General features: G+C 48.2%; 1 protein-coding gene across 8 annotated transcripts in view; it reads right to left on the reverse strand.

Annotated features, from left to right (window-relative positions):
• Window positions 1-19,654, reverse strand: part of TNRC18 (trinucleotide repeat containing 18) — a 104,979-nt gene that overhangs the window by 37,186 nt on the left and 48,139 nt on the right. For 3 of the 8 annotated variants that reach the window (XM_053275760.1, XM_053275758.1, XM_053275759.1), the window contains exons 4-10: window positions 17,279-19,132; window positions 9,358-9,460; window positions 8,679-8,884; window positions 6,781-6,927; window positions 5,399-5,583; window positions 4,017-4,443; window positions 940-1,893 (exon numbers count right to left, since the gene is read on the reverse strand). In XM_053275760.1, coding sequence (XP_053131735.1) covers window positions 940-1,893; window positions 4,017-4,443; window positions 5,399-5,583; window positions 6,781-6,927; window positions 8,679-8,884; window positions 9,358-9,460; window positions 17,279-19,132 — 3,876 coding nt within the window. Of the gene's footprint in view, window positions 1-939; window positions 1,894-4,016; window positions 4,444-5,398; window positions 5,584-6,780; window positions 6,928-8,678; window positions 8,885-9,357; window positions 9,461-12,178; window positions 12,313-12,332; window positions 12,380-12,408; window positions 12,449-12,951; window positions 12,977-13,110; window positions 13,273-17,278; window positions 19,133-19,654 lie in introns of those variants that run through there. The other 5 variants (XM_053275761.1, XM_053275762.1, XM_053275765.1 and 2 more) reach the window with 5 other exon arrangements.

Genomic DNA, 19,654 nt, shown 5'->3' on the forward strand with positions numbered 1-19,654 from the left:
ATTTAAACACTCTAAGGGAAGTGTGTGCGATTGAATTATCATGCCTTAACTTATTTACAAGGATTCCAAGAAAAATAACTCCCAACTACAGATTTGCGTGTGTTTGAATGTAACTTTTAAACCACATGAAGAATGGAATTTTCTGCAATCAAGTATTTTACTTCCAAAAATTTTGGCTGTTGGAAAACACTTTTGAGATATTCAGCAGCGTATAAAATTAATATGGTATGCTGTTATTTTGCTTGTTTCATTTACTAAATACAAGTCCATTAATCAATCCCAATCAATTTAGGACATCAGGAAAATTTCAAGATTGCCCCCACCCCCATTACCATCCAGGGATCCATAAATTTAGGCTTGGCTCACTAGCCTGCCATTATCTGTGGTTGCCAACAATCCCCTTCTCTTCCCCCAAATCCTTTTCTGGCACACAGGGAGAGATCTTAAGAGAGCAGCAGGCCTTCTTTCATCTGCACTGGGAGAAGATGGTAAGAAGCAGCAGGAGCCCTCTCCCACTGCTCAGAAAAGATCCCTGATGTTTCTTACCTTCTGAAGAACAGAAGTGGAAATGAGACCCTGCCCTGGGGAGGAGATCTGTGTGGTGCTGAGTGTCCTGCTCACCAGAAGGCTGGGGGCACTCACCACTGGCAAGCTGGCAAGTGAATCCCTAGGGACAAGAGCCTCTCCGGCACTTTAGACTGGGCCTCTCCTTCAATAGCTACCCATCATTCCTTTACAACCTGTTTCTAAAAATGTTTAGAAGTAGATCCCACTGGATTAATGCCAGTGTTCCCTAAAACAGAGATTCCCAGAGGTTGTTGACTATAACTCCCATCATCCCCAGCTGCAAAGGGCCTTTGGCTGGGGATGATGGGAGTTGTAGTCAACAATCGCTGGGAAGCCCTGTTACAAGGAGCACTGGAGTAAGTGAGCACTCACCTTGATTTTCCTGCCTTCTCTTCTCCAGCTCCAACTCTGCAATTTCACTTAGCAGTGTGATCCCTTGCAGGAAGGTGTGCTCCGGCGACAGGCTGGAAGACACTTCCAGGTTCACCACGGCCTCTTGTGCGATCACGTCGCTCACCAGCAAGGAACATGCCTGAGGCAGTTCAGCCGCCGCCGCTAAGGCATTCATGCCAGCCAGGGGGTCCTCCATTTTGATGTCCAGGGGCAGGACTTGGCAGGATACAGCCTCATTCCCATAGCAGGGCGCCTCCAACGTTGGCTCCTCCTCTTCCTGAGGCATGCTAGGAAATTCCCTTCCCTGGGGAGAGCGGATGTGAGGCAGTTCTGTGGCAAGAGGAGGTTCCTCTGGCTGAGGCACAAGGCCCATCCCAGCCTGCTCGCTGTCCCTGTGCAACAAGGTCCCATCACAGTCCATGTGGACGGGACAGGATTCTGGGTCACTCGCAGCTTCCTCTTGGGTCTCCATTTCTGCAGAGCAAGGCATCCCTGGATACGTGGGCTGGCAGTCCTGAAGAGATTCTTCTTCATGATCCGTACTGCTCAGAGTTTTGCCATGGTGTAGCAGCAGGTTGCAACTGTTCACATCCTGGACAGGGTGGGTGACAGACGTTGCCATGTCCAAAGCCTCTATGTCTTGCTCACACAGACCGCTTTCTTGGTTTTCGTCCATCTCCACTTCGGTTTTCACCCGTTCCTCCAAAGACTCTTCTTCCTCCTCAGCCTGGATGGGTTTGAGGATCTTGGATGGGGAAAGGCGGAGAGGCTTGACCTCGGGAGAAAGAGCCAGATGCTCAGGGTCCCCAGTGGGCAGCGGCACATCGGGGGCCAAGCCATCTGCATCCGATGCTGCGGTTGGCTGGAGGAGGTATGGGTAGTGTCTTCTGAAGGAGGCTGGGAGGGATTCGAATGGATATCCAGATGGAATATCTGTGGGGGTTGGGGGGAAATAGCTAGTATGGTGAAGGGAGATGAAGCAAGGAGGAGTCCCCTTCTCTGCTAGAGAGGATTCCTAAAGTAGGACTGGCTGGGATTCCCATTCTGTCACACCAATACAGAAGTTAGCATTGGGCAGAGGATTCAGTATCTGTTGAAACCTAGCCGTTACATTTGTGAAAAGAAGCTTGAAAATATGGGGGCAATTATCATCATTAAGAGCTGACCACCAATTTAAAACACCTTTGTTAATTAATCAGATTTAGTTGATGAATTGTATGTATTTCAGTCAGTTCATCAATTTGCATATATGAGGAAAACAGACGGAGGACTCATACATTGCAGCAAGCGATCCCTTTTGAAAAACGTTTATTGATTATATTTATATCGTGCTTAGCTAGGATTCTGGCAGTTGCCCATCCAGAGACTTGCTAGGCTCCTTTCTGCTTAGCTTCAGCAATGCTGCAGCAAGAAGCGCCCAACACATGAAGGGGGATCACAAGCAGCTCTGTATAAAACAGCCTGCTGTGTTCCCATTTCCCATAATTTTTCAACATCGTGCTGCCTGATTAATCAGAGGCAGCTTTTTTTGTTGGCCAAGATGTTTGCAAATTGATAAATCAATCACATGCTGCAGCCTGACTGCAGCATGTGATGTACATGGGTGATGTACATGGGATCATCGCATTTTAGTATTGCTGCTACCCTGAAGTAAGTCAGGCTGAGAGGCACTGAGCCCTTTCCCACAATCAGGAAAAAGGGCTCAAGAGGGGTCAGGGGAGGAAGCCTCGAGATGCTTCCCGCCCCCGCAGACGATCTCTCTACCGTTGCCGGGTGGTGGATTGCCCACCCAGACAACTGCCGGCTGCTCCTGGCAGCATGGAGGTTTGAGGGCCAGGAGGCCCACGGGACTCCCATAATGCACTGCACGAGTGCATGATGGGTATTGTGTTGCTGCCAGCTGCTGGTTGCACGGCACCAACACACGATCAGTTAGTCAGGGGTAGGAGCACGCTTGCGCCCTTAAGCCTGGCTAACACCTGGGGCTCTCTACAGAGTTTGTTGCCACGCCGCCACCAGGAGCCATGCAGCTCCCGGAAGTTCACATGCACAGCAACGATGGGGCTTGGCTGTCTTGGCCTGGTCTTTGCTGCGCTTGTGAACAGCCTCATTGTCTGGTCCAAGGTCACCCTCAGGAGCAGGATTTCCAGCAGATAAGGAACTTCTGCACCCTGCACAGATCTGGCCCTTCCCAGAGCGGCACATGCTGGGGAAACACAGGAGCTGCTCCTTCACAGGAGCCACTCATCAAAATAACTCACCTTCTTCATTATTGAACCCCACCACCTATTAAGATTGGGAAAGGAGGTTCATCTGAGAGTGCTGCCCATTTGGCAGATGGCAAGTCAAAGGCAAACCTTCTCTATAGTCACCCCAGGGGTGTGGAACACACCTCCTATTGAATTAAGAGCTGCTCCATCCCAGGTGGCTTTTAGGAAATTGTTGAAGACATACCTGTTCAGCGAGGCTGTTAGTTGAATTCTTATTGATCTATTGTTTTAAACTGAACTCTATACATATTCTAAATATTTGATTTTAAAGTGTTGGCTGTTTTGTTTGATTGGGAACTGCCTTGAGATTTTTGTTATGGGCAGTATGAAATAAATAAACAAACAAATAAGCAAGCAAGCTGATGGCACTCCTGCCACAGATTATCAAAGCCCTGCCACAGATATCAACCCTCTAGAGGTAAACAAACAAACAAACAAACAAACAACAACAAAAACAACAAACTGGGCTGTAGGGCCAAAACCTTAATATTATTAGGGGGTGGGGGAGGCAAAGAAAAATGCTCAGGTCCCCAAACGGAATCTGTAGATGACCAGCCCCCCTGGGATTGTTCAAGTGCTGCCCCCCCTCCCTCGGTCCCAAGTCACACCACTATCCAAAGCCACATTTCCCATCTTCTGATTAGTCCTTAAGCTTTGTGGATGAGGATACATTACTGAGGGGGTGGGGAAGGGTTTGAGGCAGGAGAAAGACAAGGAAGAAAGCAGGAGAAAAAAGGAAACCAGGAGAACACACAAGGGAACTTGGCCTTGGCCTGGTTTTCTTACCTGGGAACATCGCCTGGTACGGGCTGGAGGCCTCTTTCTCCAGCTCCAGCTCTTTCTTCTCCACGCTCTCGGGCTCTTCCTCTTCCTTTGGAGGGATGGCGGGGGCAGGGGGCGGAGAAGCAGGGGGCGGACTAGAAGGGTGGGAGATGGGAGTAGCAGGGTAGGAGTAGGCTGGCTGTGCAGGTGGCTCCTCCATCTTTTGGATAACCTCAGCTTTGAGGACAGACACAGGTGAAGCCCTGGGAGACAGGGGAGGTGGACTCACTGCCTTGCTGTAGGATGCAGAAGTGCTGGGGGACAGGACAGGAGGCTTCCGGTGCAAGAGGCCGGAGCTGGAGGAGGTAAGTCCTGACTTCGCACTGTCCAGGCTCCGCTTGGAGACTTTCTCTTCCATCTCCACCCGCTGCTCGCTGGCCTTCAGCCTCTCCTGTTGAGAAAATGGAGGGCATTAAAAGATAAGTTAAGACAGGCAACGTATGGAAAAGAGAAGGAAGGAAACAGATCCAATTCAGAATCATGTGAACTTGAACCCATTATGGACTCGTGAAGCTGCCTTCTGCTGAAGCACACCGCTGGTCCATCGTGCTCAGTACTGTTACGTAGACTGGCAGCAGTTCTAAAAGGTCTCTGGCTGAGGTCTTTCCCAGTCCTACTAGCCAAGATCCTTCCAACTTGGAGATGCCTGGGATGGAACCTGGAACTTTCTGCAGGTAAAATACTAATATAGCCCCTGATCTCAATGGCCTTGAGGATGGCTAGTCCTCCTCAGTTGGACTGCAGCCGTGTGGTAATGTCATTTTAAAAAAGGAAAGGAAAAAACCCTCCTAGGCAGGCGAGGCCTCACTCTGCATTAGCCAGGTTTTCTTTGGATAACTTATTTCCCACCTCCAGGTCATATGAGTTCTCCACATCAGGATGAGTTATAATGTGCTGGATTCCCCAGAAACCTTTTCGTGATATTCGACAGCATATTAAAAGGCAGCAGCAGAATTTAATTCAGTATTTCTTGGTTGTGGATAAAATAAGTATAGATACAAACACACACACACACACATTTGATATGTATACATATATATTATACATATATTTTATACATACCAAATACATGTATAAGTATATAAAATATGTATATACATATTTATGTATATACATATTTATGTATATACATATACATATACATACATATACATATATACATATTTATGTATATACATAAATATTTTAAGCAAATAGCTAAATACATTTGCAGCCATGTGAACTGCTCTATACAGGTTGTGAAAGAACGTGCCCACAAATGTGGTTTTCAGAATGCTCTTGCATTCTGAAGCTGAGAAGACCCTTCTGAGGACACAGGCTTCTTGCCACAGCACTTGGGGACCTACCACCAACTGTGCATTCCTGTGCAACTCCATCGCATGTGCAGCTTGCTGTTGCAGGATGTACAGCTCATGCTGGCGGAGCAGCTGCTGGTGGGACAGGAGCTGGAGCTGGTGAGCGTGCTGCAGGGAGTTCCGGGTCGGAGGATACATCGCAGGCCAAAGAGGCGGTGCACGGTCCATCAGCTCCGCTAGGGTTAAAAGAGAGACAAACAAGGAATGGCAAGAACCTTCCTACTCAAAACCACCAGCCACAAGGGTTGAAGTGCTGGAGATGCACCTTCTCCAAACCACTGGCCCGCATGCCAGTGAGCTGCGCATACTCTGAACTTGAAGAGAAAACACTCTTACGCAGAAGCCACACACATTCGGAGCCACGCTAAATCCTGCAACCTGCATACATTATGCAAATTGGGCAGGTAGGCACGTATTTGCCTATTTTGCATGCCTGGCTGTGCTTGTGCTGGTGGGTATAGAAGCTGCATCTCCTGACTGCTGAAGTTCTTCAGCCCTACCTTTGAGATTTCAGTCGGAATTGCTCAAGCACTTTCAAGCCTTTCCCTAAGCTGTAAGGGCTAGAAGCCTTGCTTTAAAAAAAAAAAAAAATCATAATACAAACTGCACTGACCAGTATGCTGAATTTTGCACTCAGTGCCAAATTCCTTGCAAGGGCACAATCAGGGAACACCAACACACATAGACAGTGTGAAGAAATGTTTTCAGAACCCGAGCTGCCCCCTGCCTAAACGTGTGCAATCAATTTTGACAGGGGAAAGTCATCATAAAGCTTTCATTGTGAGAAAAGAGTGATTTTTGATCACATCCTGGAAAACTGTCGACTTCCCAGTGATCAGATCCCAGAGGGGCCAGAGAGGACCTGGCCACTTTACCTTTAGCTCCTACCTCTTAGCAACCATCTTTAGAAGGCTACGGGAGGGGGCATGAGTGGCTAAAACTGCAGGGAGTCTGGGAGCAGGGCAAGGATAGGCAACCTTGGCTCTCCAGCTGTTGTTGAACTACAACTCCCATCATCCTCAGCCACAATAAATTTGGCTGGGGATTATGGGAGTCGTTGTTCAACCATGGCTGGAGAGCCCAGGTTGTCTGCCCTGGAGTAGAGCTTATGTTTCTTTAACCTCATAGTCTCCAGCTTTATCCTCATAATTCAAACACTGTGGCTTTCTATCACTTTCCAGGATGCATTTAAACAAACAACAGTTTCCCCATGAAAGAGGGGCATTCAGCTGAGATTCCAGAGAAGGGAAGGGTTCTTTTCCTTGGTCCCTGACTCTTGTGGTCCAAGGGTATAGACTGATTTAGTCTCCATTAAATGTTGCACACATTCTGGAAAGGATTCTTGGATCCAAAGCCCTTGCTTAGGTACTCACCAAAGTGGGGCAGGTGCTCGCTGGGAATCACGACAATTTGGCCGGACTGAGGATCCCTGGCAAACTGGTAGGTGGAAGGGAGTGCTCCCCCCATGCTAGGGGGGAAGCCGGGAGTCATGCCTTGGTGCAAAGAAGGGTGGCCAAGTCCTGAGAGGAAGCAGTAATCAGAATATTTAATTGTATTTGTCTATTTAGCTATCATATTTATACACCACTTGATATATACTGGCCCTATCCACCCCCAGCACAGTATCTCCAGTGACTGTTGCTGGTGTCTATCTTATGTTTCTTTTTTTATTATGAGCCCTTTGGGGACAGGGATCCATCTTATTTGTTTATTATTTCTCTGTGTAAACTGCTCTGAGCCATTTTTGGAAGGGTGGTATAGAAATCAATCAAACAAACAAACAATATACAACTCTAGGCGGTGTATACAATCCAAATTTCAATATAAAAACAAAAAACAAACCATTGAAGCACGTTCACAGAATAAAAACAATTAAAAACAATTCACAGAGTGAAACAATTCAAATAATTTCACAGGATAAAAACAATTAAACAGTTTAAAATTAATTTTAATTAAGTAATAGGCACCCAATACGAGAAATAACTGCCCTTCTTTCTCCCTTCCCAGTTTTGAAAATCCACTGCCTTCATAACATAGGCCAGGTTCAGACAGAACAGTAAGCCATGGTTTCATATTTTGTGCACGGGTGGATGTGGACCACTTGGACACCCCCCCCCCCCCGGACCTTCTTTTCTTCCCTCCTGCATGCACAATTCTGAGAAGGTTTAAAGCTTTCATCCTCAATTCGCAGTTTCCCAATTCTTCCCAGTAACTTTGCTCGAAGGTTTGTGCCTGCTTATGTACATATGCCAAACCAGGGGCCCCCAGCCATGGGTCCTCAGATGTTGTTGGACTGCCACTCCCATCAACTCCTGCCACAAGGACGTGGGAGATGGGAGTTACAGCCCAACAGCACCGATCTAAGGCCGGCAACCCCTGCAGTAATCTATGGTTTAGCATCATGTCTGAAATGGGCCACAGACAAAGTTTGTCTTTCAGCAAAAGGTTCTCTGCCTTTATTTGCCCCAGCACAACATAAGTGAACCTATATGAGAACTATGTTCCCAAGCCTCCAGTTAGTACATACAGACATACTGGCATGAATCCAAAAAGGCTCTTATGTCTATGGAAGGAATCTCCTGCCTTCAAAAGGGCTACTTGACTCCTCACCATTCTAGTTCCTAGACCAGTGTTCTTCACTGTAAGGCCTGGGAGCCTGAGATAGCTCCCATCAGCCATAAATGCGGCTGCCTGACTCATTGTTTATTGGGCCTGTGTGAAGCTTTGGCCAGAATGGAATACTCTGCATGGACCCCACCCCCGGCGCCATGTGGAGGCGACCATTCCCACTGTACTATACTGCACTTTGCCCAGCACCAGGGGGCTCCTTGAAGGGAAAGGGGGCCCTCTTGGGCCCTTGTGCCATCTTGGAAGGCATGTATGGAGTGCAGCGAAGTGGAGCCCTTCCCGGCACTTTCCCCATAGTGCTCTCTAGAGAAGGCTCTGTCTCACTTAAAGGTGTTTCCAGCACTGAAAAAAAGCACAGTACTGTGCAGGGGTTAGCGCAGTGGGGAAGGGCTCTCACCCTTTTTGCCAAAGTGGCCATTGCTTGAAAAATAGTGAAAACCACTGTCCTAGACCATGACCACAGTATAAAGAAGCGCAATCAAGGAAATGGCCTCAGTAACAGAATAATGAAATTGACAGCTTTCTAGCAACTGATTGCCCATGCAAATGCCTCCATCCTCTGGGACCTTGGATCCTAGCCAAAGTCTACAATCTTTCATACGACCAGAGATCATTGTTCTGCCTCCTCACCCTGCAGACTCACCATAAGGATGGCCTGCTAGCCACATTGAAGAGCTGCCGGTCCTGGGTAACCATGGATTAGTTGCCAGGTGTGATGCTGGGTCGGTTGACCATCTCCCTGAGCCAGTCAGAGGCGGCCCACCTGTCACCATGAGGTTGGAGTTCAAGCCATTTGTGGCACACCCGGTGGGATGTATCCGAGCAAAATCAGCCAGCTCTTTGCTTTCTCTAAGGGGGAGAGAAGGCAAAATGTAAGGAGTTAAAAGTGCTATGTAAGGCACTAGGGGGACCAAATTAATCAACAGACAGAGCAGGCACCTTATTTTCTGCACCACCAAGGCAGCTCTCAGGCAGAGAGACTTATTGGCCTTGTCTTTGCTGCTCTATGGCACCACCCAGTCAATGGCCAGAGAGGGTATTACAGCTTCTCAGTCAATATTTCTCAAAAAAGGGGGGGGGAGGGGGAGGACAGAGCTGAATGAACTGGAAAGGCAGACCCCAAGATCCCGAGGAATGCATTTAATTCTTTTTAAATAACACTTCAAAGTTGTGCAACTTTGGAGTGTTTAAGAATTAAAACATTTCTCAGCACTCTTTGGCGCTCACCTGCTTGTTTTTTTTCTGCCTCATACATGATTTAAAGTAGGGGATGAAAGCACATCACAAAGTAGACTAGATAATGCCTGCATAAGTAACCTCACCGGAGGAGCTTCTCCTGATCTCGTTCCAGACGACTTGCCAGGAGGTGGCTGTCCCTATGGCGTGGTCGGTCTTCCCCACAGTCCTCATCTGAGCGCCCATGCCCTGGGATAGAAACAAGTTACTGTTGACATGAAACCTAGACTGGTTCCTTGTAAGTGAAGAACCCTCTGACAGATATTCCTAGACCTTCCTAGCTCCCACAGAACTACAATTTTCAGGATTCCCAATGGGAAAGCCATGACGGGGGGGGAAGTAGCGTCAATATGTGTGTTGAGAGTCACAAAGATGTACTGCTTATCTGAACCCATTTTTGTTGGAGTCAGGGCATGCAAACCTCCAAGTTAAACAACACTCTTTGTTGCACATATTGGGAACAAATCCATGCAATACCATGGGAAATGGGCTATTTAAAAGTACCTCATACTCCAGTTCACCACCCACTGATGAGTGTATTGTTCTTGTGTTCTCTACAATAACCATTCCACACAACTAAGATATCAAGTGATGGTTGTAGTTCTCACCTGTGAAATACAGCCGAGTTTATAACATGCTGAACAGCTTAGTGGTTTGATGCTGTTCAGGAAAACTTGGGTAGCTTTTCCTCCTACCTTGCTTCCACACAATCAAGTCTACCCAGGATTTCCTCTTACCTTGCTTCCACACAACCAAAAATCAGAGCACACATGGAGCTCCCAAATCCAGGAGCTCCCAAATCGGAGCTCCCAAATCCAGGTAGAACACAGTTTTTGATTGTGTGAATTACTTCTAAAAGTCACAAGTGCCTATTTAATGTGTGAAATGGCCTGCTATACCCTGCCTAGCACCTTAGTGTTCATTTGCCTGCATTTATAAGCATGAGCACTAAAGGCAAGATGTATCTATTCCCATCCCTCACTCAGAAATGTAGCATCTAGACTCTGCAACAGATGTGATTTTTAAAAGATTCTGAGCCCTGAAGAATGACAATTCTAGCAATTCACTTAAGAAGGCACCCCCACCCCACAAGAAACAAAAAATGGGAACAAAATAGAGGCAGTGGCTGACATTCTGCCTAAATTTAATCAAGGAAGTTCCATTGAAATTCAAATAACACGTTAGGCATGCCTTGCTTGTCCTTTTAATTTCAATGTGATTTCAAGTAAATTTAGACAACATGTCAGCCAGTGATTTTTCGAGGGCTGGGTAAGGAAAAACAGAGATCACCACTCATAAATAACGTTGCAGCGAATGAACACCTCAGGCAACAATCCATAGTGTGAGAAGAAGATCTTACAAGCAAAGAAGCATGTCCCTATTCTTGTCAGGGAACTGTCAAGAGGGATGGGAGACTGATTCTCGCAAGTACGCGGTCCCTCAATTCTCTCCCATCAAGAGAGAGAACACACCCCAAGATCGGGTTCAGCCGCCTCAAAACCTTTTATATGTTGCCTGCCAATTCCACAACTAAAACCACACAGCTGCGTATTTAACACCAGCCAATTTGGGTTATTTTAGAATTAACTCAACCCGGCCAGCAGACAACCTCGAGCTGCTGGGGGCGCTGGGGTGTGTGTGTGTCCCCTCCCTCCATTCCCCATTCAGGGTGCTTTATTTATTAAATAAAATCTTGGCTGCCTATCAGGCGGCTGCAACGGAAACTGAACTTTTGGCCGATTTGGTCTCGGTCTGGAATCTCTCTCTCTATACACACACACACACACACTTTGCACCACTTTTCCTCCAATGTGTGCCAAGTCGGCCTTGGAAATCCTAAAACATTATTTTTTTAACAAATAAAATCAAAAACATTTGAATTGTATTTGGCCTGCCGTATTATCATCTCAGGCTGTTGTTTGTACAGGGGGCTCTGTGTGAACACAACCAACACCACAAACAACCAACAGCAACCAGCCACCGGCCTTGTCCCTACAAAACACTGCCCCGTTCCAGCAGTGGGGTAGTTTTTCTCCCCCTCCACGGCTCCCCATTTACAAACTGGCAATTGTCTCTCACAACTCAATGGCCGGTCTTGTCTTTATAAATACACCAACATGACGCACAAAGTGCATACAAAATTCAATCAGTTATGCACAGGGAGAGTGCATTGGCGGGGGGGGGGGGGTGGAAATCTTAGGCCCGTTGCCTTGGCAACCCATGCCCTGCATTAAATACGTGCAGTGTGCTTGCCAAATACTACAAGATTAGCCAACTAAAGCCTTGCTTTTCTCTTTCTTAAAAGGTTTTGAACATTCAAGCACCCTCCACTCGGCGCAAGCAAACTAATGTTATTAGTAAAATGTCTCTTGGCACACAAGGACGGGAAAGGGATGGGGGAGAAAGGGAGAAAAGGAAGGCCTTGTTTTCTTTCTGAAAGCCAATTCCATCGCTTAGCAACGGCCCGGCGGCCTGACAGAATGCAACCCTTGTTTGCAGGCTTTTAGTTCTGCTCAGTAAATTACATTTAACGCAGCCGGAGGGCGGGGTGGGCAAAGGGGGCGGGAGGGGGGGCAGCCCTCCAAGCGCCTCAAACAAACAAATCTCCTCCGTTGGCTACCAGACCTGTCTCTTGGCTTCAACCGAAGCCGAGACAAGAGGGCCAGGGCTGTGGGAACGGAGGACGAGGCGGGGTGGAGAGGGCTTGCCAGCGCCGAGGGAAATGAGGCCCTGACACAAAAGGGTCAGGCTAAGTGTCTGTGGCAGACAGATTGATAGATATCCAAGTCTCACTCTTTCTAAAATAAAAATTTTTAAAGCCGCTGGGGCGGGGCGGGCGGGGGGGGGAGACGCTGGGTGGATATGGCTGGCCAACCTTGTCCTGCCCCCCCCCACCGAAATGCCCACCTATCTTGGCATCCCACCGAAGGGGGCACAAGGCAGGCAGTTGCGGCTGAGGGGGAAAGAGGAAGGGCCCACCAAAGCACAGGGAAAGGCGGCCAGCCTGCAAGCTGGCAGCAAGAGCAGGGCCCCCTGGCAGACCGAAGCGTCTTCTCCTCACTCATAAATCTAAGGGGCAGTCTGGAAACTCGATCATTCAAACGCTTTCATTCTCCCTCTCTCTCCTGCACGCTCACATGCCGACTGGCCACCCTCTGCACGGCTGGGTAGGCATTGCCTCGGCCGGTCGGGCCGAAAACACCCCCTCTGCTGAATGATCTCACAGCCCTGCATGCATCTAAAACGAGGATGTGGGACCATTTTATTTTACTTTACTTTATTGTATAAAACCATTTTCACCTGGGATCCACGGATTGCATTTTAATGCAAACCAGCAGGCAACCACTAATGATTCTTTTGGTGGGAGCGGAGGAATCGCAGGGTGTTTTTACACATTTAAATGTTTGTACGTTTTATTTTATGAGAGTTGCATACATTATTAAGAGGAGCCTTCTGGTCCTTTAAAGACTAATTTATTGTCGCATAATCTTTTATGGAAGTCAGCCCACTTTAACGTCATGTAATATTTTACAGAAAGCTTTCCTTCTATTTGGCAAATGGACAACTCCATGACTCCCTCAAACTCAGCAACAATCTTAATATTAATTTGGCCATGCATTTAATTTTCCATCTCACTCATTCTCCTTCATCCTTTCCCCCTCACTGTTGTAACGAAATACCGAAATACATGGATCCAGTCTGCCCAATAAATCACTCCTTTAGGTCCAGGTATGCTAGAAACAGGGCCATCCATGTATCTAAACATATATTAAGGTCGTGCACACAACCATTTCTGGGGTGGGGAGGGCTGACGGTGGGGAAAGCAGCGTTGAACTTACCTTCCCTCCCGACGATCAACATGCTCCTCTTCGGCGCACCCAAGTAATCCACACTGCTCCTGGCAATGCGGATCACTGGAGGCCAGGAAAACGATTCCTGGCCTCCAGGAATCCCAAAATGCACAGCACATTGGGGGATTCCCCCATAAGTCGGGCGCTTAGAGCATGCAGCCCAAGTATACACATGATCCCGGACCTGGGTTAGAGGGCGTGCTCACACCATCTAACCCAAGTTAAAGGCTGGGTTAAAAGCCTGGGTTTCTGGGGGAGGCAGCGCTGGGATCAGCCTCGATCCCAGCACTACACACGAGCAGACCGACCCAGCTTGGGGTGCCCTAACCTGGGTTTGGCTGCTCGTGTGCACAGCCTCACTGTCTTGTGGGTCTTGTTTGGAGTTGCCCAATTAGGTTTTGCAAACACTTTTCTATCCTTTACAAATATAAACTAAAGTTGTGCCGTTGAGTCGGTGTTGACTCCTGGCGACCACAGAGCCCTGTGGTTGTCTTTGGTAGGAGGGGTTGACCATTGCCATCTCCCATGCAATATGAGATGATGCCTTTCAGCACCTTCCTAGATCGCTGCTGCCCAGTATAGGTGTTCCCCATAGTCTGGGAAACATACTAGCGGGGATTTGAACCGGCAACCTCCTTTACAAATATGCTTTGATTTTATTCAGACATCCACAATCCTCATCCCCAAATTAAACAATCTTTTAATCAGAGAATTGGTAATCAAGTGGAAACAGGTTATCTGAAGGCCCCCATAGCAAACATACATTTAATTGTGATATTTCTGGTCTCTGACTAATAAAGATGATGATGACGATTACTACTACTACTACTACTACTACTACTACTACAACATTTAAACTTCTCCCTTGTGCATGGGCTGTTGAGTCCATCAAGGGTTAGCTCTCCTAAGACAATGGATGTCACTTATTACCACCACATGATAAAGACAAATGTGAGTACATTCAGGGACAAACTTGCAGCTACCTTCCCTTCTAGAAGATCACTACTATATATTCAATGTTATGCTTTAGGTTTGATACCTACCAGTGGAGGGTGCTATAGGACATCATATACTTTTTGCATTTCATAAAACTGTGCAGGTTTTTTAAATTCTGAATTTGGTTTACCAATCTGTACCATAAGTAGCCTTGAAAAATCAAATAAACAAAAATAAATTTTAAAAATCTGCCTCATGCTAGATCAAAATACAAAATGCACACACAGCTGGCATGCGGCTAATTTTCAGTTGCTGTTTGACACGTCAGTCTTTAACTAAACAGATTTCCAGATCTGGCTTCCGGTCCAGGCTCTCTGGCAGATATTGTTGGACTACAACTCACACAATCCCCAGTCACAATGGCTGAGTTGCAGTCCACCAACATCTACAGACCCAAGGTTAAGAACTCCTGAACTAGAGATCAGAGGCGGTGTTCATAGTCACAATTTGAATCAAGCAGCAATTTAAGGTTGGGATAACTGACCAGTCAAATATTGTGAATCTGCTGCTTACTATAGTGACAAATACAGTCAAATGTTTCATGACATCAATAATGCCCTTCTGTTGGTGGCAGCCTGCCTTTATTATTATTAATTATTGTAGTAGTAGTAGTAGTAGTAGTAATAATAATAATAATAATAATACTGTAGTCAAAAAGAAAGAAAAACAAGTCAAAATAATCAACATAGCAATACCAGGGGATAGCAGAATAGAAGAAAAAGAAATAGAAAAACAATCACCAAATACAAACATCTACAAATTGAAATGAAAGGCTGTGGCAGAAAAAGACCCAAATAATCCCAGTGGTAATTGGCACCCTGGGTGCAGTTCCGAAAGACTTTGAAGAGTACCTCAACACCATAGGGGCCACAGAAATCACCATCAGCCAATTACAAAAAGCAGCTTTACTGGGAACAGCCTATATTCTGCGACGATATCTATAACCATTGACAATAAAATTCTGGCATCCCAGGTCCTTGGGAAGGACTCGATGTCTGGATAAAACAAACCAGTCAATAACACCTGTCTGACTGTGTAAACAAGAAATAATAATATAAGGCATCAAGAGCTCTGTGCTTGCTATCCCTTTAGCAACATTACCTTCCCCTGCTAACTGAGCAAAGAGGTACCTTTTAAAAGTGGTGATTCTCTTTATTTAGCAGGGGGAGAGCAACTGGCCCTATCCATCCCCAGCACAGCATCCCTCCAGTGGCTGTTGCTGGTGTCTATGTTTCTTTTTTTAGATTGTGAGCCCTGTTCTAATTGACTGTTCTAATGAGTTTTTATTTGCAAACCTGGCTTTCACTGGGTCTAGTTTTAACTGAGCTTTATGCACTTCATATTGTTTTATTTGTGTTATTGTTGTGAACCGCACTGAGCAGTATTACAGTGTGGAATATAAATATTTTAAATAAATAAAGATGGTAGTAAATGGTAGATGGCAATAAATAAAGATGGTAGATGGAGATTCACTCTTTAAAACTGAAACTGACCTAGCTGGAATAAGGCTGCAATCTTAATCCCACTTGCCCAGGAGTAAGTGCTGCTAAGGAGAGGGCTTACTTCTGAGTAAACAAGCACAGGCTCAGAATGCCTCCCTCTCTTTTTAAGCTGCCTTGCATGGCACAAGGCAGTTGCATGGCACAAGAGTGACACCCTATGGCCCGTCTGATTCATTGCAAGATTGTTCGGCGGGTGATGGGGTGGGGGGGAATTCTATCATCTCACTTGCCGCTCGGTTTCTGTTTTGAAGGAATAAAAAATTGATGTCTGAACAGCAACCGGGGAGGAGACACTCTGCAATTACGGCACCTCGCATAAACATGAAATGTGGCAGCACTTAAAGAAAGAGGTGCTAGATTTGTGGGGAGGAGGGTACTAGCAATCTGTTAAAACCAAGGGGGCGTGAGTTTAAGGAAGGGCAGTCAACTTTCTCCGGTCTAGGAAAGGAACTTGAACACAAGATAAAAATAAACACAGACTCCCCTTCTCTGTACTGAGAAAACCAATGAAAAGTCCAGGAACATCTTCCTGCTGTCAAAACTGTTCTGTGTAGCTTAGTGGCTCTGCTGCTTATTAGAGTTGCTTTAAACCAGAGGTTCCCAACCTTGGTTCCCCAGATGTTTTTGGACTGCAACACCCATCACCCCCATCCACAACTCGTTGTCCACTGTAGCTGGGGATGATGGGAGTTGTAGTCCAACATCTGGGGAACTAAGGTCGAGAAGCCCTACTTTAGTGAGGAGCCTATGGGGGCATGTAGGGAGCATGGGCTATAATGTATGGGGTGTGTGTGTGTGTGTGTGTGTGTGTGTGTGTGTGTGTGTGTGTAAGTAAATGAAAGGCTCTATAGCCCTGTTCACGTGTGCAGCATGAATCTAGGTTGACGAAGAATGAGAGGAGAGCTGGCCTTGCAGCAGCAAGCATAAATGGTCCCTGTTGCTAAGCAGGACCTACCCTGGTTTACATTTGAATGGGAGACTATGTGAGCACTGTAAGATATTCCCCTCAGCGGATGAGGCCACTCTGGGAAGAGCACCTGCCTGCTTGTATGCAAAAGATTCCAAGTTCCCTCCCTGGCATCATCTCCAGATAGGGCTGAGAGAGATTCCTGCCTGCAACCTTGGAGAAGCTGCTGCCAGTCTGTGCAGACAATACTGAGCTAGAAGCTAGTCTTACTCAGTAGAAGGCAGCTTCCTATGTTCCAAATACACTGCTAGCCATAGACATCCCCCAGGACCATGCGCCCCATGACCATGCCCTCTGCTATCCCTGCAGAGGCAAGCATGGGACCAGGGGAAAGTGTCTCGCTGTATCCTAGGACTTCTAAATCCCAGAACACAGGGAGGAACTTTCTCAGAATCCAGAGCTTGCTTCTGCTGACGCAGCAGGCCATGTGGCCATGGAGAGCAGCACTGCCACTCTTCTTCTACCCAGACTCAGGCTGTACACCTGAGCAGCGTTTATGTGGTGGCTGCAACGGAGAAACTGTCCCTTCCATTACGTGGGAGCTCACTCACTTCCCCTTCCTTCCCTTGACCCAGCTCTCCAACCAAACACTCTCCATGGCCTGTCGCTTTGCCACTGCCACCACGCCTTTGGAGACTAGGCAAGGTAGCAGCCCTCCCCCGCTACCAAGCGACCCCGCACAACATCTCACCTTTGACGTTGCTCAGGGAGAGCGAGCGGTCACGGTCCACCAGGCTCGGCCCCATCTTGTTGCTGCTGCTATTGTCCTTTTGCCGGGCAACAGCCACGGCAATGCCCACTGGGAGATGCCTCACCTCCACCTCTCCCTGAGACCCGATGCTCTCGCGTCCAAAGGACTTGGCGCTCTCCGGCCGCTCGGGCTCTTTCTTCAGCTGCTTGCTGGTCTGGTGGGGCAACAGCTGCTGGATCTTGGAAGAGCCCTGCTGGGACGCATCGAGCTTCATGTTGCCCAGACCTCCAAAGGGGCTCTTCTTGCCGCTGCCCTGGCGGGCTGAGTTCTCCTTGGCAAAGCTGCCGCTGTACTTGATGAGGCTTTGCATGGCGGACCCTTCCCCGTGAGAGGTGGGGTGGAGCCCTTCGGTAGCATTCCGGGGCCCCACCACCGAGGACCTCTGCAGGCCGCTGGAGTTGAGGTACACCTTCTTGGCTTCCTCTTCCACCCGGTTGGCGTGGTTGTGCTGGGCGGCCAGGACAGCCATCTGAGTGGTGGCAAAATTGCCCATTTCAAAAGGTTTCCATTTCTGTTCAGGGGGCTTCAGCTGACCATGGTCGAGATGCTGCCGCGAGGAGGTGGAGGAAGAAGAGGAGGAGGAAGAAGAGGAGGAGGAAGTGGAGTCCAAAGTGCCATATATCTTCGCTGCTTCTTTGCAGCCAGATCTCTGAAACCGGTCCCACTCACAGGAGCGGTGTTCTGCCTCTGGGCCCGATTTGAGTAAGTCTTTTGAGGTGAGAAACTCCCTGCTTTCTGGAGAGCTCAGCTTCGGCCTGCTCAAGGAGGTTTCTGAAGTACCCTGTTTCTTCAGCACCATGGAGTTGGCCCTTATCACGGAGCCCTTTTCTCGCAGAACTTCCATCCTTTTGGCATCGCTGTGGCTGGGGAAGTCTTGGGACAAGAGGTTGCGAGAGGCATCGCCCAGACACCTCTCCGGCAACGCTTGCAAGACACCCACTCTGGCAGCAGTGACGACTTCTCTCTCTTTTGCTTTGCTGTTATCCCGGGCCTGCGAGGCGATCTGGATGGGTCCATTCCTCTCATCGTAGGCCTCGACAGAAGGCACGAAGGTGGGGGCGATGACTTTATGTTCCCTCCCAGGCTCCTTGGTCAGAGGAAAGATGGTGTACATGTTGGAATGGACAGGCTGGGGGGGGAATACTGAGGACGGTGTGAGCTTCCCTGGCTGGGCCGGGTGTGGGGAGGGACAACTGCAGGCAACATGCAAAGCAGCCACTGAGCCCATCACCGGATCACCTCTTTTCAGCCTGTCTGGGTGCGCGTGAGGAGAAGGCCTCATGTTCTCGTCGTGCCTGCTGGGGTCCTTGGCACAGCGGTCTTGCTCGGAGCCCGGCGTTTTTGATAAGGGGTCTCCTCCGCCATTGCAATTGTTAAGTGACGATGTCTGCAGCGGGTTCTTGGACTTTGGTTCTCCGCCAAGGGCCCCCCGATTTGGCATATGTTCGGCAAGGAACGGGGACAACCGTTCCCCTACCTTGACGACCTTCTCAGGGCCACTGACTTTCCTGTCGCTGTCGGGCTTAGTGTCCTGTGTGAGATCCACCACGCTGTGAGGTCGTGGTTCCTCACGGAGCTTGCTGTCCCTCTTGGCAACCGGCAAAGAGAGGTCACTCCGGCAGGCTCGGTCCTTGCTGGTGAAGTCTTTCATGCCTTCCTTGGAGCTCCTGTGCATGTGCCCAAGGTCCTTCTCACGGAGCAGGGTGCTTGGCGTGTGGTTGGCCACGGTTCTCGAGGGAGTGCCCTGGGGATGCAAGGCGGGCTGCCCTGCATGGCTGGTGAGGTAAAACCCATCTGCAAAATAAATTAGAAAGAGTTAGGCAGACTCCCCTTTCGGCACCCAGACACTGATGTCTGTCTCATACTGCCCAAGCACTCTTTCAGGAGAGCTGGTCTTGCGACAGCGAACATGAATTGTCCCCTTTGCGAAGCCGGGCCTGGCTGGTTTGCATTTCGATGGGTGTCTACATGTGAGCACTATGAGATATTCCCCTTAGGGGATGGGGCCGAAGCTCAGTACTAGAGCTAGGACTAGCTCAGCTCAATAGCAGAGCATGCAAGAGGTCCCAGGCTCATTTCTTGGCATCTCCAGGTAGGGATGGGAAAGACTCCTGCCTGGAACCTTGGAGAAGCTGCTGCCAGTCATTGTATACCACACTGATGGGCCAATGGTCTGATTCAGCAGTTCCCTATGTTCCTATGATGAAAAAGGCTTCATTCAGAAGAATATATCTCCCAAATGGGGGGTGGGGCAGAAGGCCCCAGGTTCAATTCCAGGCATTTTCAGGTAGGGCTGGGAGAGACTCCTGCCTGAAG

This window comes from Hemicordylus capensis, chromosome 13 (genome assembly GCF_027244095.1).
Source record: "Hemicordylus capensis ecotype Gifberg chromosome 13, rHemCap1.1.pri, whole genome shotgun sequence".
In the NCBI taxonomy this organism is placed as follows: domain Eukaryota; kingdom Metazoa; phylum Chordata; class Lepidosauria; order Squamata; family Cordylidae; genus Hemicordylus; species Hemicordylus capensis.